The sequence below is a fragment of the Anastrepha obliqua genome, chromosome 1 (assembly GCF_027943255.1).
Source record: "Anastrepha obliqua isolate idAnaObli1 chromosome 1, idAnaObli1_1.0, whole genome shotgun sequence".
NCBI classification, from domain to species: Eukaryota; Metazoa; Arthropoda; class Insecta; order Diptera; family Tephritidae; genus Anastrepha; species Anastrepha obliqua.
This window is the reverse complement of record NC_072892.1, coordinates 121,543,504-121,557,760: the sequence shown is the minus strand read 5'-3', so window position 1 is coordinate 121,557,760 and position 14,257 is coordinate 121,543,504. Positions and strand designations below refer to the sequence as shown.

The 14,257-nt window shown below is 40.7% G+C and overlaps 1 protein-coding gene across 1 annotated transcript; it reads left to right on the top strand.

The window, feature by feature from the left end:
* The first annotated feature begins 10,820 nt into the window (after window positions 1-10,820).
* On the top strand, window positions 10,821-11,956 carry LOC129252979 (uncharacterized). Its single transcript, XM_054891190.1, has one exon. It carries the CDS (start codon window positions 10,923-10,925, stop codon window positions 11,589-11,591), a length of 669 nt encoding a protein of 222 aa, XP_054747165.1. The 5' UTR covers window positions 10,821-10,922; the 3' UTR covers window positions 11,592-11,956.
* Window positions 11,957-14,257: the final 2,301 nt, after the last annotated feature.

Sequence of the window (14,257 nt, the reverse complement as noted above, 5' to 3'; positions counted from 1 at the left end):
AACAGATTTCGTCAAAGTAATGTTAAATCTAGTAATTAATGGAAGGAATAAGCAAATAAATTGTTTTTGGTGTGCAACTAAGTTCCCGCTGTTAGTCAATAGATGCCGCCAGCAGTGTGTGCTAGTCGATTCTAACATAACCTAAACGTCATAAACCAAGCTTAGACAAATTGCTTCGACACATTAGTGATTTTGGTATCATACACTTTTGATTTTGTGAAATTGTTTGATTTTGTGCGGAAAAATCATCATTTGATTTTCCTCTGTCATTCGAAAAAAAAGCGGCTGAAGCGCATCGAGAGCTACAAAAAGTTTATGGAGATGCTGCTTTAAGGGGTCACACCACTGTAGAAATTTCAAAAAATTGATTTTTTTTTATAAGCTTAAAAAATTCTTTGAACCTTTTAAAATACAGAACAAAAAGTTTTATACGTTACCGAAGTCTATTTCATAAATATTTTAAGCTTTTAACCAAGCGTTAGTGACTGCTACCTAACGACTTCTCCAAATTTCCAAACTTTAAACGCGTTTTTCTCAAAACACGTTTTCTGAAATTGGCACGCAGCATAACTCAAACAATTTTAAATATTTTTAATCAGGTTTTTCACTACGCCTGTATAATAACCTTCTTAAGAGAAGAGCGTAGGGGATTTTCGATAGATTAATTTAAACGATTGTTATAATTATTTAAGTGCCGTTTTTTTAGTCCAAAATAGAGTTTTTTCCTTCAAATGCTTGCTAATTCCACAAAAATAAATATTTTTTAAATCCCCTACGTGTTTCTCTAGCTATTCTTATCTAGATTAAGAAAAAAAATGTTTCTTTGTTCCAGATTAAAACTTGCACCCTCTGTGCTGCGTGCCGCGGAGCTCCTTCAAGAGAAACCACATTACAAAAATGTCTCCAATGCCGCCATTTTGTAAAATTTTTCGATCAAACTTTGTAGTTTTGTATTTTAGTATATAAGTAATAACTTCCCAAATCAGAGTGATTGTTTCCCCTTTCCTTCTATACAAAAAAATTCTTTAAAAATCGTATTTATTTTACGCGTGTACAGTGGTGTTACCCTTTAAGGGGGTCTTCTACCGTCGCGCCTTAATCTCGGGCCTATTTTTGGGAATTAATTACAAAGCAACCACTTGAGATAATGAAATCAGATTTTTTTTATTTAATTTGCACAAGTTTGCACTATTTAAAAATATATTTTTCAAATCGAATTCTTTGGCCCTGTGTCCTTGAACCGTCCTCGAGGTTGCCCTTGTAAAAATGTCCTAGGCGACTTTGTGGCACGCGATCGACCATTTTACTTATCTGAAATCAAAAAAATTTTTTTTTATCATAAAGTGTAGCGTTGGCTATGTTTTCCCAGTGGCGATTTTAAATATTTTGAAATTTGTAAAAAATGCGTGATTTTAAAAAAAAAGTTTGAAAATTTCCTCTTTTTTTTACACTTTAGAGGCCCGCAAAATTAAACTAATCAAAAATTGAAAAAAGTGGTCTGGGAAAACATAGCGAGATGTTCACTGAATAACTGGAAAAAAGATGGAATGAATTCGACAAATATTTATAGTAGATGTGTGACCAGAAAGTTGAAAAAAGTCAACTTTCGGGAAAAGGCGTTTAAAGATAAAGTCACGCCACAGAAACGCTCGAAAATGCCACGCGCATGCATGTATTCTCCCCGAAATGCTCATGAAGGAACATGTTTTTCATAAAACCCTCTTTATAGCATACTCTTAACATTAGTAGCTTTTAAAAAATCTAAAAAAAAAAAAATCGATTTTTTCAAACCGTGACGGTAGAAGACCCCCTTAAGTGAAACAACATGCTGAGATTGGTTCTGTCGCTTCAAAGACGGTGATCTCGTGAAGTCTTTAATAGCATAATGCCAAACTACATTGTAGATGGGCAGATGAAAGGGCATCACTCTTCTTTTCGTGCCTTTAAGCGTAAGCAGCGTTAAGCCAACCAGCTTTGATGGAATGGATTGCATTGGCGATGGGTCAATGAATAGGAGATGAACGTCAATACTCGATTCAAGGCATTTGCCGTTATTTTACTTCAGTGGAAAAGTTATGGATACACAGTCCACACTGGGCATATGGAGGGAACACTTCTGCAATTTACTTGCTGGCGGTGACGCACACAATTCCGCCCCAGTAGAAGATGACCCGATACCACCAATTGACGATAATTTGGACGTTCCATCACCTAGTCATGACGAAATCAGAGTTGCCATTCAGCGGCTCAAGAATAACAAAGCGGCTGGCGCTGACGGCTTGCCCGCTGAATTGTTCAAGACTGGCGGCGATGTGCTGATAGGGAGCATGCATCAGTTCATCTGCAAAATATGGCTAGCAGAAAGCATGCCCGACGATTGAACTCTCAGTGTTCTTTGTCCTGTACTGAAGAAGGGTGACACGACGATCTGCACCAACTGCCGGGGCATCAGTCTTCTAAGCATCGCTTACAAGGTCCTGTCTAGCGTCCTATGTGGAAGACTTAAGCCGTTTGCCAACACACTGATCGGGCCTTATCGGTGCGGCTTCAGACGTGGTAAGTCCACCATCGACCAGATCTTCACATTACGCCAAACCCTGGAAAAGACCCATGAAAAGCAAGTCGACACCCATCATCTCTTTGTCGACTATAAAGCTACGTTCGATAGCCCGATAAGGGATCACCACCATGTCTGGGTTCGGTATACCAGCGAAGCTCATACGGCTTTGCAGAATGACGTTGAGCAACACAACCAGCTCCGCCAAGGTAGGAAATAACCTCTCCGAGTCATTCAATACCGTTCGATGTTTCAGACAAGGCGATCCACTGTCATGCAAAGTTGAAGAGCTTCGTGATGGAAGGGGTGCTCCGAAAAGCAGGTGTTCATCGAAATGGCACTATTTTCTACAAATGTGTCCAGCTCCTTGCGTATGCCGATGACATTGACATTATCGGCCGCTGTAAGCGAGATGTCATCGCTGCGTTTTCTGGTATCGAAAAAGAATCATCACGAGTGGGTCTGGCGGTGAACGAGGGTAAAACGAAGTATATGCTGTCTACAACGTGGAACACACGGCGTATAGGAACGCATGTCATTGCGAACAACTATACCTTCGAAGTTGTGCCAGAATTTATTTATCTTGGCACCGCCGTTAACAGCAACAACGATATCAGCCTGGAGATTAAACGGAGAACCACTCTTGCTAATAGGTGTTACTATGGGCTAAGTAAGCAATTTAGTAGTCGAGCCCTCTCTCGCATGACCAAACTGACACTTTACAAGATGCTCATCATACCCGTGTTGCTTTATGGCACAGAGGCATGGGTAGTGTCACAAAGCGATACAGCCGCTCTTGGGGTGTTCGAGAGAAAAGTTCTTCGTAAGATCTTCGGTCCTGTGCACGTTGGCGAAGACTACCGTTCAAGAATGAACCACGAGCTGTATGAGCTCTACGCCGACATTGACGTAGTTCAACGTGTCGCCATCCAACGCTTGCGTTGGCTATGGCATGTCGTGCGTATGGATGAAGAAGCTCCAGCAAAGAAGGTGTTCGAGGGTGAAGTCCAAGGGGGCCGACCCAGAGGAAGACCATTGCTCCGTGGAAAGACCAGGTGGAGGAAACCCTATGCTCGCTTGGTGTACAGAATTGGAGAAGGCGCGCGCAGAGCAGAGGCGCCTGGAGAGAGCTAGTGAGGTCGGCCGTAACTCGGTAACGGGTTGTTATGGCCACCTTAGTAAGTAAGTAAGAAAAGTTTTGTCTATTGTGGATCTGTTTGGTCTGAAACCAGCACTTGCTCGGCTAGGGCTTTAATGCGCTTCAACAATTGCGTTGAAAATAATTTGTAGCTTACGTTAAGTAATGGCATGCTCCTATAGTTGCTGTAGTTAGTCTTGTCCGTTTTTGTGAATCGGGATAATGGCTCCTGTTAGCCAAGCAAATGGTAATGCTTCTTTTCGCCATACTCGTCCCAGTAGATTGTGTAACGGTTGTAGCGCTTCTCGATCAAGCGCGTTCAGCAGTTCTGAAGTGATGGAGTCCTTGCCTGTAGCTTTATTAACTTTAGCTTTTTGGACCAATGTAACAAGTCGACTAGTGTAGGTTCACTTAAGTTGTCAAGTGTATCTGCTTGGCTGTTAGGTGGGCGTTAGTGCTACCAGTCGGCACATTTTACAGATCGTCAAGGTAGGATTTCCATCTCTGTAATATTTGTTCTTTTTCCGTTAAGTGTTCGCTGCTTTGCAGATGTTTAATCTTGGCTGGTATACTCAAGTTTGTTGAGTTGTTTAAAGAATGATTTGCTCATTTTGAAGTGGCAGTTCTTATCTATTTCCATAATTTTTGCTTCTAGCGCCTCCATTTTTTCTTTCTACACAATTTAGGTGCACCTTTTGGTGACATAATTTTCGAGGTCAGTTCTAGTGTTGCGCTCACGCATTTTTTTTTCCTAGCAAGACTTTTTTCTTCCATTATTTTGGTGCATTCATCGTCAAACCAGTCCTAATTTTTTGCGTTTTTTGAAAGCGAAGCATTTGGATGCTGTGGTAAGCAATGCGTTTTTAAACATCTCCCAAATTTGGTCAGCGGATGGTCATATATTATTTTTGATTACAGAATCTTGGCGATTTTTTTTTTACTGAGTGACTAAACGCATTCTGGCTTGTCCGTGTCCCGTCTGGGGGTTTTTGTGCCTTTCGTCTTAGCTGCTATGGACAGTTTGTGCTTGAATTTCGTCTTAACTAGGTAGTGATCACTATCCGGATCTTTGCTCCGGCATATGTGCGTGTCAGTGATGCAGGACATTCTTCGTTTATTAATCAAGATGTGATCGGTCTGCTTTACGATATCGGAGCCTGGCTTGTTCCTTTACGGTAGAAGGCTGAATTGTCCATATGCCGGACTTAATCTCTATTCCAAGCGATTTGGGCGCCAAACCTCACCCACAATATAAATTCCACATCAAGTTTTGCCCATTCACCATTTTGCACATTTAGATGACGTCAGTAAATCCAATGCTATTCATCCATTGTTGCATCTGATGTTTGTTGCAGTTCTATAGCTCTTCTATTCGCCACTTCTCTGCTTGGCTCATTTGACGAAAAATTTGTATATGAAAGCAACATAAAAGCCATCGAACAAGATTCACCGCTAGCGCGTATGGTTATAAAGGGTTTTAGAATAACAGGTGTTACAGGTGAATGGATTGCGCTATCTAGAGATGATTAACGATTTTTATGGCCGGAATTGGATGGTATTGATATGGACAACGTTTATTTTCAACAAGACGGCGCTACATGCCACACAAGCAACGAAAAGTTCCGAGATCTTGTGATTTAACACCTTGCGATTTTTTTCTTTGGAGCCACGTGAAAGAAAAAGTCTACGATAACAGTCCAGGGTCGATTCAAGACCTTAAAGATGGAATTCGTGAAGCTATCGAGGACATAGGGCAGCCACTTTGCAATTCGGTTATGGAAAATTTCATGAAAAGGTTATTGTCCTGTAAGCGTGGTCGTGGTGGTTATTTGCCTGATGCTATTTTTCACTATTAACGGCATACCTTCCTCTTTATAATGAAATAAACATCCGATCATTTATATTAAAAATAGCATTTTTCTTTGAATATCAAAATAACACCTCTTATTAAAAAACCCTATATCTCATAAAATGGTATAACTCACTTTTTTTACAAACAAATGTAGTTTTGGGCAGCTCTATTGCAGCGCTACCAAGATATGTTTATTTATATCAGTTGCTCCATTTATTCGCCACTTGCTAACGCTTGGCGAAAAAAAGAGGCCATATATTAATTATTTTTTCCCTTATCGCAATTAATCTTACAGATTCGTTTTCTATCCAATTATATTCTGAATCTCTTAAAGATTATAGGGCGTATGCAGTATATTCGCTTCTTTCAAGCAACACTTATGGTTGATACTCACTATGCTTTTGAATAAGGCGATACCTTTTCTGTGGTTCTTTAATCAGATGTTAGATCATAAAGCTCGAACTGCAGAATCGAAGATTCATATTCTAACTTTCAAAAAATCGTATCAGAAAGAAAAGCCGCGTGAGTATGTAAATCAATAAATTGAATTGGGATATTTAAAAACTTATCAAAAAATAGAAAAATAAAAAAATGCTGTATTTAATGTGACTACCTTCCACCAACAATTAGAGCTGGAATGGCGACAATTAACTGCATCTGATTGTCAAGTAATACCAGCATTTGAGCGGAGTAAAAATTACAACAAACCACCTATGAAGGTACCTATGCGTAAGCAGAAGATGGATTATCGGGTATTGGTGCTTGTTAGCTGCCTGTTGTTAATGGGGATACAAAAAGTTAACAGTTAACCGCAGCAAAGTGCAGTTGTAGAAATGCAACGGTGCTCTATACACCTATGTACCGCATATCCTGGACATGAGTGTGCTCTATACAAACATACAGACACACACATAGTTATATGTGCATTGTCTTGATTACGAGTACTAAAGTGCGGCTAAGTGCATCAGGATGAAATGCCGCAGTTTGTTGATGAAGTTTCTGCGGTAAATTGGCCGATAGAAAATAATTCAGTTGCACTAATTAAACCCAGACGAACTGCAGGCAGGTCGTTTTCTTCTACTGCTTTCGATGCTATTTATTGCAGCGCTGCTCTAGATTTGAACACAGATAGTGTACTCGTATACGAGTAAATGAGAGTATCGTCAAGTGTTTTAAAGTAACATTTCGGAGAACAAATAGTGAATTAACTGAAGTGGTGTGCATGTGGAAAAGTTACGGCAACAGTGACATCAGTGAGAGGTGGCAAACAAGGGGCACGACTAGCTACATATGTAGTGAAGTGCAATTGATGGTACATAAATCTTCGGTGAAACCATTCTCTCGCACACTCTTCATCGTCCATGCTACTGTGCACCCATCAGTGAAACAAGCAAGCGAAGAAGATGAGTTTTTTGCTCGTCAATAGAGGACTTTTCTGCTCAACTGTACTAGGGTGGATGGATTGCTTTTTAGGAGAGCAGTTCGTTTTGCATCAAAGCCCTACGCGATATATTTTCGCGTACGCAATTGGGGGAAGGCAAAAAAACCGAACAGCCGGTGTGGGTGATATTGTCAGAAGGTCGCTGTTGATATTGTCAGCGTATGCTACAATTGCTAATGCTCTTATAAAATATTGCAACGAAAGGACTCAGTACCGTTGAACTATCGCATTATCTACTCCTATAAAGCAAATTTTCTCTTCTCTTTTATTGGCGCAGTAACTGCCTTTTCGACTTTGGTAAATAAGTCACCCATAGCATCTTTTTCTCGAGCGCTCTAAGGGCCTTTGCGGTGCCATGAAAGCGTGGTCTTGGTTCATAGATAGAGGACTTAAATGTTTTATTGCCTACTTAGTTGAAATCAGTTTATACCAGCAGGAGATACCCGTTGGATTGGGATGCTGACATTCTTAACGGCATTAATACTGGTTCCTAAGCAGATTAAAGAACTCACACGATAAGGAAGAACTCTCGTCTCAAACCTCGCTTAATATTAAACAGATCGGAGAGGTCCTTTAAAATTTTTACCGATCCGATGGTTTAGCTAAACAGTGATTGATTGATGGGCCATTGCACCCAGGTAACGAGTACGAGAGCAAATGAAAATATTGAACTTTTCGCTACAAATTTGCACGATAATCCGCGTCAGCCCGTGCGTAAGAGCGCCTCTGCCCCGGGATTTCCAAAAACTAGTGTGCATGAATATTGAGGAAGGATTTTAGACCTCACTTCTTCAAAATTGAAATCGCTTAAGCGCTTAAGTCTAAAGATTCCGATTTGCGTAAAAATGTCTGCCAATATTGGAGCGATTTTCCACGGTCAACACTATATTTTAGAGTGAAGAAGCCCATTTTCATTTAAATGGGGGTGTAAATAAGCAAAAGTGAATTTATTGGTCATCTAAAGGATGGAACCAACAATCAAAAATATTAACAGCCACTTCACAGTCCCAATAAAGCAAGAATATCCTTACTTCACACACATCGGCGACTCGCCGCAAACGACCAGAGAGACCATGGCGATACTGCGTAATTCATTCCCTAACGAAACCAAAATAGACTCATAACTCTCCCCAAGGATAAATTGAGAATGCTCACGGGGTCAAAGTGCTAACCTCCAATAAATCTAAATCTAACGGGGCTCTTTCATTCAATCAAAATCTACCGCAAGAACCGTTCAAACTGGTTTTTTGATTACTAGGTTTGGCCTCCAGATATGGCAGGGGGATTTGACAGCACAATTTGCCCCTTCATTTTACATGTATTCACACACTCGTGCAATCAGTCGTTGCTCAGACGAAGTAACATGAGCGGAGACCATTGAGTTTTGTCGTAATTCATCAACACAATCTCAGTTTTTTCGTAGGCAAACCGCTGCCAAGACCGCAGTTACGTCAGCCAATCAGCTTATTCTTTAAAATTCGCTGAGAGTCGGTTATTGGTCAGCTTCTGCGTACTTTCGCTATGCTGTTTTTCAAATATCGTGGAGACAACAGTTATGCAGTTCAAGAAGCGATGAACTTTGTTGTGGAAAAGCGATGGAGAGGCAGATCTATATGTGTCTGCAGGGACAGCCAAGCTGCGCTTATGGCCTTAGACCGCCCTCCAACCACATCATGGGTTGTCAAGTCCTGTAAGTCCCGGCTGAACTATGTCGGTAGATATAATAGCCTGATGCTAACATGGGTCCCGGGACACATGGGTATCGCGGGTAACGATACCTCTGACTCCTTAGCTTAGATGGGCGCTGAGGACAACTTCTTTGGCCCAGAACCCGTTTTGCCACTCCCTTTTGCGGCCATCACAGCCACGGTTATCAAATGGCGAGCTTGGAAGGCTGAGAGAGGCTGCAGATGGACTAAACTGATGTTACCTGTCATGTCCGATCGACTGTCGCAAACCCTTCTGTCATTAAGCAGAGGGGAGTGCAGACGGCTGATTGGGCTGATGACGGGCCACTTTCTGTGGGCGAAGCACATGGAAAGGTTGGGCATCTCAGACAGTGTACTCTGCCCAGCTTTTGAAGAGGAGGATGAGACGGCGGACCACTTTCTGTGTGTCTGCCCCACCTTCGCTCAAATCAGGTTTGAGGTCTTTGGCACTGATGTGTTAAGAAGCGACCATCTTGGCTCCTTGGCACCACAAGATCTACTCAGATTTTTTCGGAGATCGGGTAGGTTTAAAGAAAATTAAAAGGGAATCCAAGTGTAGTACAATGGACTTAATTAATGTCTGAGTGTAAGTGTTTTGTCTAGCAAGTGCAGTTGTCCCGACAAAAAAAAAAACAAAACAGGAAGCACATAATTTTAGAAAAACCGCGTTAAAACTTCAAACTTAACGTTTATGCATAACATAGAGTTCCGAAAAAGCGGTCTTTAACTGTAGAAACTTCTGAACAACTTCGAATATTAGAAAACTACTTTTCCAGTGTATTAAACATGCTTAGGAATAAATTTATAAAAAATGTACCTTTGTAAAAAGGGAATATACAAAGTTACTTACTTAGCTGATACTATTTTTGTGTTCGTTTTAGTAATATACTGGTGATTTGAACGTGAAAAATTGTATATGTGAGGTCTCGATCACAGTATTTGACATTCGTTTGAAGAGTGAAGATCATTTTTTATCTGACTTCAGAAATGTTTACGTTCGTCACGAAAAAACAGCAATTGCGGGAAGCCATGCCTCATTATTACCTTCTAAAGAAAAGTGCAGCTGAAACGTGTCGTATATTGATCAATATTTACGGTAATCACGCTCCATCAAACACAACTTTTAAAGAGTGGTTTCAACGCTTCCAAAGTGGCAATTTCGACGTGAGTGAAGATACTCAACAACAATTATTGGATGAAGACGTATGACGAACCCTTGATGATATGCCCAAAGAGTTGGATGTTGACAGATCAACCGTCGGCTTGCACGCGATCGGAATGATCCAGAAAGCTGGTAACTGGGTGTCACATCAATTGAAGGAGAGGGATATCGAGAGACGTTTGGTAACGTTTGAGATGCCTCTTGAACGGTACAAACGAAAATGTTTTCTGCATCATCTGCATCACTGGCGATGAAAAATGCATCTATTATGATAATCGTAAGCGTCGAAAATGTTGGAGCCTGCCAGGTGAATCAGGTCCATCGACAGGCTTCAAAGGTTATGTCGTGCATCTGGTGAGAACAGAAGGGTGTCATCTATTATGAACTCCTTAAACCATCTGAAATCATCACTGGCGATCGTTACCAACAGCAGCTAATGCGTCTGAATCGAGCTCTCAAAGAAAAGCGACCAAAATGGGACGGTAGACATGACAAACAGATTTTGATGCATGACAACGCCAGGTCACATGTTGCTAAATCGGTCCAGAAATATTTAGAGGGACTGAATTGGGAAATTTTGCCTCACCCGCTGTATTCCACAGATATTGCACCTTCGGATTACGATCTCTTCCGATCAATGCAGTCAGCCCTTATTGGAGAGCGGTTCACTTCTTACGAGAGCATCGGAAACTGGCTCAATGAATGGAGCCAAGGAATGAAGTCAAAAGAACTAGAATTTTTCATCAGAGGAATTCGAATGCTGCCTGAAAGATGGAGTAAGGTTATAGCTTCCAATGCCACATACTTCACATAATTGTAAATTTCGTAATAATTCGTAACTTTGGGTACGAAAAAGTCGGAAACTTGTTCCCATATCCAATAAAAAAGCTATAACTAAAATATTGATTTTTATATAATTCTCTGCTGAAATTCTTTGCTGTTTACACAATATAAAATATATATTGTATTTCAGTGAACGCTCGGTTTTTTGAAAGATTGTACTTTTGAGTAAATCGAATAAGCATAAAAAGAAAAAACTGAAAAAAAATTAAATTTAAATAACATGTCGCGTTTATCGAACTCCCAAAATACGAATACCATTGCACACGAAATACGCAGTGAAGGAAATATAGTGAAACAACGATCAATTTTAAAAATAACGCCTCCCAATTCCGACCCAGGTCAGGTAACACGCCACAGTAAGGGTGCGTCACCGCGCAACTCTGATGGAAAAGTTTTTACCAGTACATCATCTGACCATTCGGAAGGGTCACTACAGAGGCGAGCCCACTTTGATCAGAGAAATATTGAAAAGACTTATAAGCCCAGGTATAAAGATTATGGATATATTAAGATAACCCAAGCAGCAACCCCATTCCCACATCGAACATTGGGCTTAGATTCAGCTTTACATAAACCCACTAAGAACAAACGTCTTACTGAAGAAATGAGAAAAAGCCTTGAAACAAAATTACCACGTGCATTTACCTCTACGCGCCTCTCAAGTGCCGTGGAAATGGATTTCGAAACCAAACGTAAGAGATTCAATGAAGGTGAGTTTACAATCACCCGACAACGAAGGCCAATGGTGGTTCACCCGCCATTGCAGAGTATCGGTGATTTGGTACATCTTCGTTTCCCGCAGTCGTCCCACAATTTAACAAGATTCTTTCGTAAATATAATCAGCGGAACAGCACTAAAATTGGCGAAAAAAATATTGTGCACAGATAGACATAAAAAAATGTACAAATATGTTGGTGCCATCAGCATGAAATTATATGTATAGTAAACTTTTGTAAAGAGGCCCATACACCACTTCAGCAAGCGGGGGCCATGAAGTGATTATGCCAACCGTTTGACCAGTCGCTGATGCAATATCGAATTTCTCGAATTATGTGAATCGATGCCATGATTGTGGAAAACTACAAGTTTCGAATTGTATTGTATTTTTATTTAAACGATCTTCTCCGCGCACTTCTTGTAAGATATAAATGTTGTACAAGTATGCTAGTGCGGGATGTGGATCGAGCTTGATGGTGTCGTGTATGGGTCCCTTTATCTTTTTTTTTATAATATACCAACTGGTGGTTAGCCGTATGAAATATATTTTGTTATCATCTATGTACTTGACTGTGTTTCATTGGGTAGTCACTATAGTCGCTTGGGTTTATGGGTTGTGCATCTAACCAGTTGTGCAGAGATCAATTTAAACAGGAAACTCCGGCATGAGCGCGTTGTATTTCTCGACGACTGTCAGGCGGCAATGTCGGGGCACTGTCTTCCTGTGAGATTAAGTCCTCACTGGTTCTTGGGTGCATTGAGGTTGGGTGTTAGCAACGCATAATCGTATCATGCGCATTTGGGTCTCAGGGCACAGGGGGTTCAACTGGGAACGAAGTAGCGGTCGCATTGGCTAGAGAGGCAGCGACTACGTTACCAATAGGAACCGAACCCCTCTTTGCTATAGGACAACACACCATCAAGGAGAAGCTTAGGAGTGAAGAGCTGAGGGAGGTTAACTGGCACCAAATTATAGGGTTACGCCAGGCAAAATCCTTACTCCTTACTTCCGTTACTGGGAAGGGTACAATAAAAAAGGAGTTTAAAAAACCCATAACCTTCTCTAAGGATGAACTAGAAGTGCTCACAGGTCATTGCATATTGTTTAGTCATCTGCACAGGATTGGGATATGGTCCTCTGGCTCTTGTTGTTTCTGCGACCTATATCCGGATACACCAATACATCTTCTCTTGAATGTAGTGCTATGGCGCTTAGAAGGTTGAAATATCTCTGCCAATTTCAGCCAAAAGAAATGTTCAGCCCAATCCAGTTCTTTCTTAAGTTTAATGGAAGTGCTTTAACTTAGCTAGGAATTCATCGTGATCTATGTGCACCGGTTCAAGGATGCAGCGTAGGTTTTTTTTAATCAAACATGTTAAGCTTTTCTTCATCCGCCTTACGCATCTCCTAGGCTTCAGATGATTAGTAGCACAAAACCTAATTACTGTTTTATAGAGCTTCAGCTGCGTTCGCTTAGAAAGAAACGAGAAACAAAGAAGCTTCTATAGCGAAAAGATCTCCACGTTCCTCGTCTGAAACGTTGCACTAGCTTTTTGTTTGCGCTGGCAGAGGATAGATCCTACGTAGATATTTAGATCCACTCAAAAGTGTAGCTGCCGATCAACATGGCAGATTTACATTCATTTGGAACTTTTTCTTTGCACAAAGAGTTAGTTGTTGATTCGTTTATGTGGAGGCCCAAGCTTTTGACTGCGTTCTCAAGTTTTTTTCCAGAAAATTCTGTTTCAAGCTGCTGTACTTTTGCATCAAGTCAGAATTTGCGATGATTTTACCATTATAGTGGCGTTCCGGCATATACCAGACATCCGCGTATTCTTTTCCAGAGCAAACACGAAATTAAGGCAACAACAAGCTTTGGTTGGAGGAATATTAAAATCACAAAGCTCTTACACAATATTCGTCCGTCACCAGAATTAAATGCTTGCTTGACATCTATAAATAGGTGGTACAGAAAAACGACGTCTCAAATTAAATGTTTGGTGAACTGTTGATCTTCCTTTCACGAAACCTGCTTGAAGGGGACCAATTATGTCGCGCAGATATATTTTTCATTTAGCAGGGAGGCAAAGATTTTTTACGATAGTAATACCACGGTAGTTTGTGCAGTACAGATTGACACCTTTCTTATGTAGTGGGATAATGGACCCTTACGTGTCAGTCTGAAGGCATTTCTTCACTACACCAAATAGTTTTATTGGGGTACCAACCGCATTGAGTACCCTTTGTCCTTCTGTGCTGATACTATCGATTCCAAATGCTTTGTAATTCTATTTCTTCATGATTACACGGTAAGTATCATCCAAAGTGGGTTCAAGTGTTAAGTCGTCAATTGTATTGCCGTAGTAGGCATGAGACACTGTTTGCGATGTTACATGGACATTTAGAAGATCATGAAAATAGTTAGCTCAGATTTTAAGCACGTCTGCTTTGGTTTGAACGATATTTCCATCAAGGTCTCTGCAGGCGCATATAGGATAATTGTAGTTTGAACTTATGCCCTTAATTTGAGGGTAAAAATTTATTGCGCGGTGGAGTTCATGCATTTATTCCATATTGTGTAGTTAATTTTCTCAAAAACTTCGCTTTTTCAGTCTCAGCAACTTTTTATACAGTTTTCTTGCCTCGCTATACTCAGCTGAATTTCTTCTGGTGTTATGTAACAAAATACGTCTCGGGCAGCTTTTTTTCTATTTAAATCAGTCTGGCACTCTTCGTCTGACCAGTGCGATGATACCTAAGTAAAGATGGGAAATCTTTATTATAATGTAAGACGCTTTGAAAAAAAGGTTGTATTGGGGGATAGAGGGGTGGATCC

Coding starts and splice junctions, on each gene's coding strand:
- LOC129252979 (XM_054891190.1), top strand. CDS start 10,923: ATGTCGCGTTTATCGAACTCCCAAAATACGAATACCATTGCACACGAA.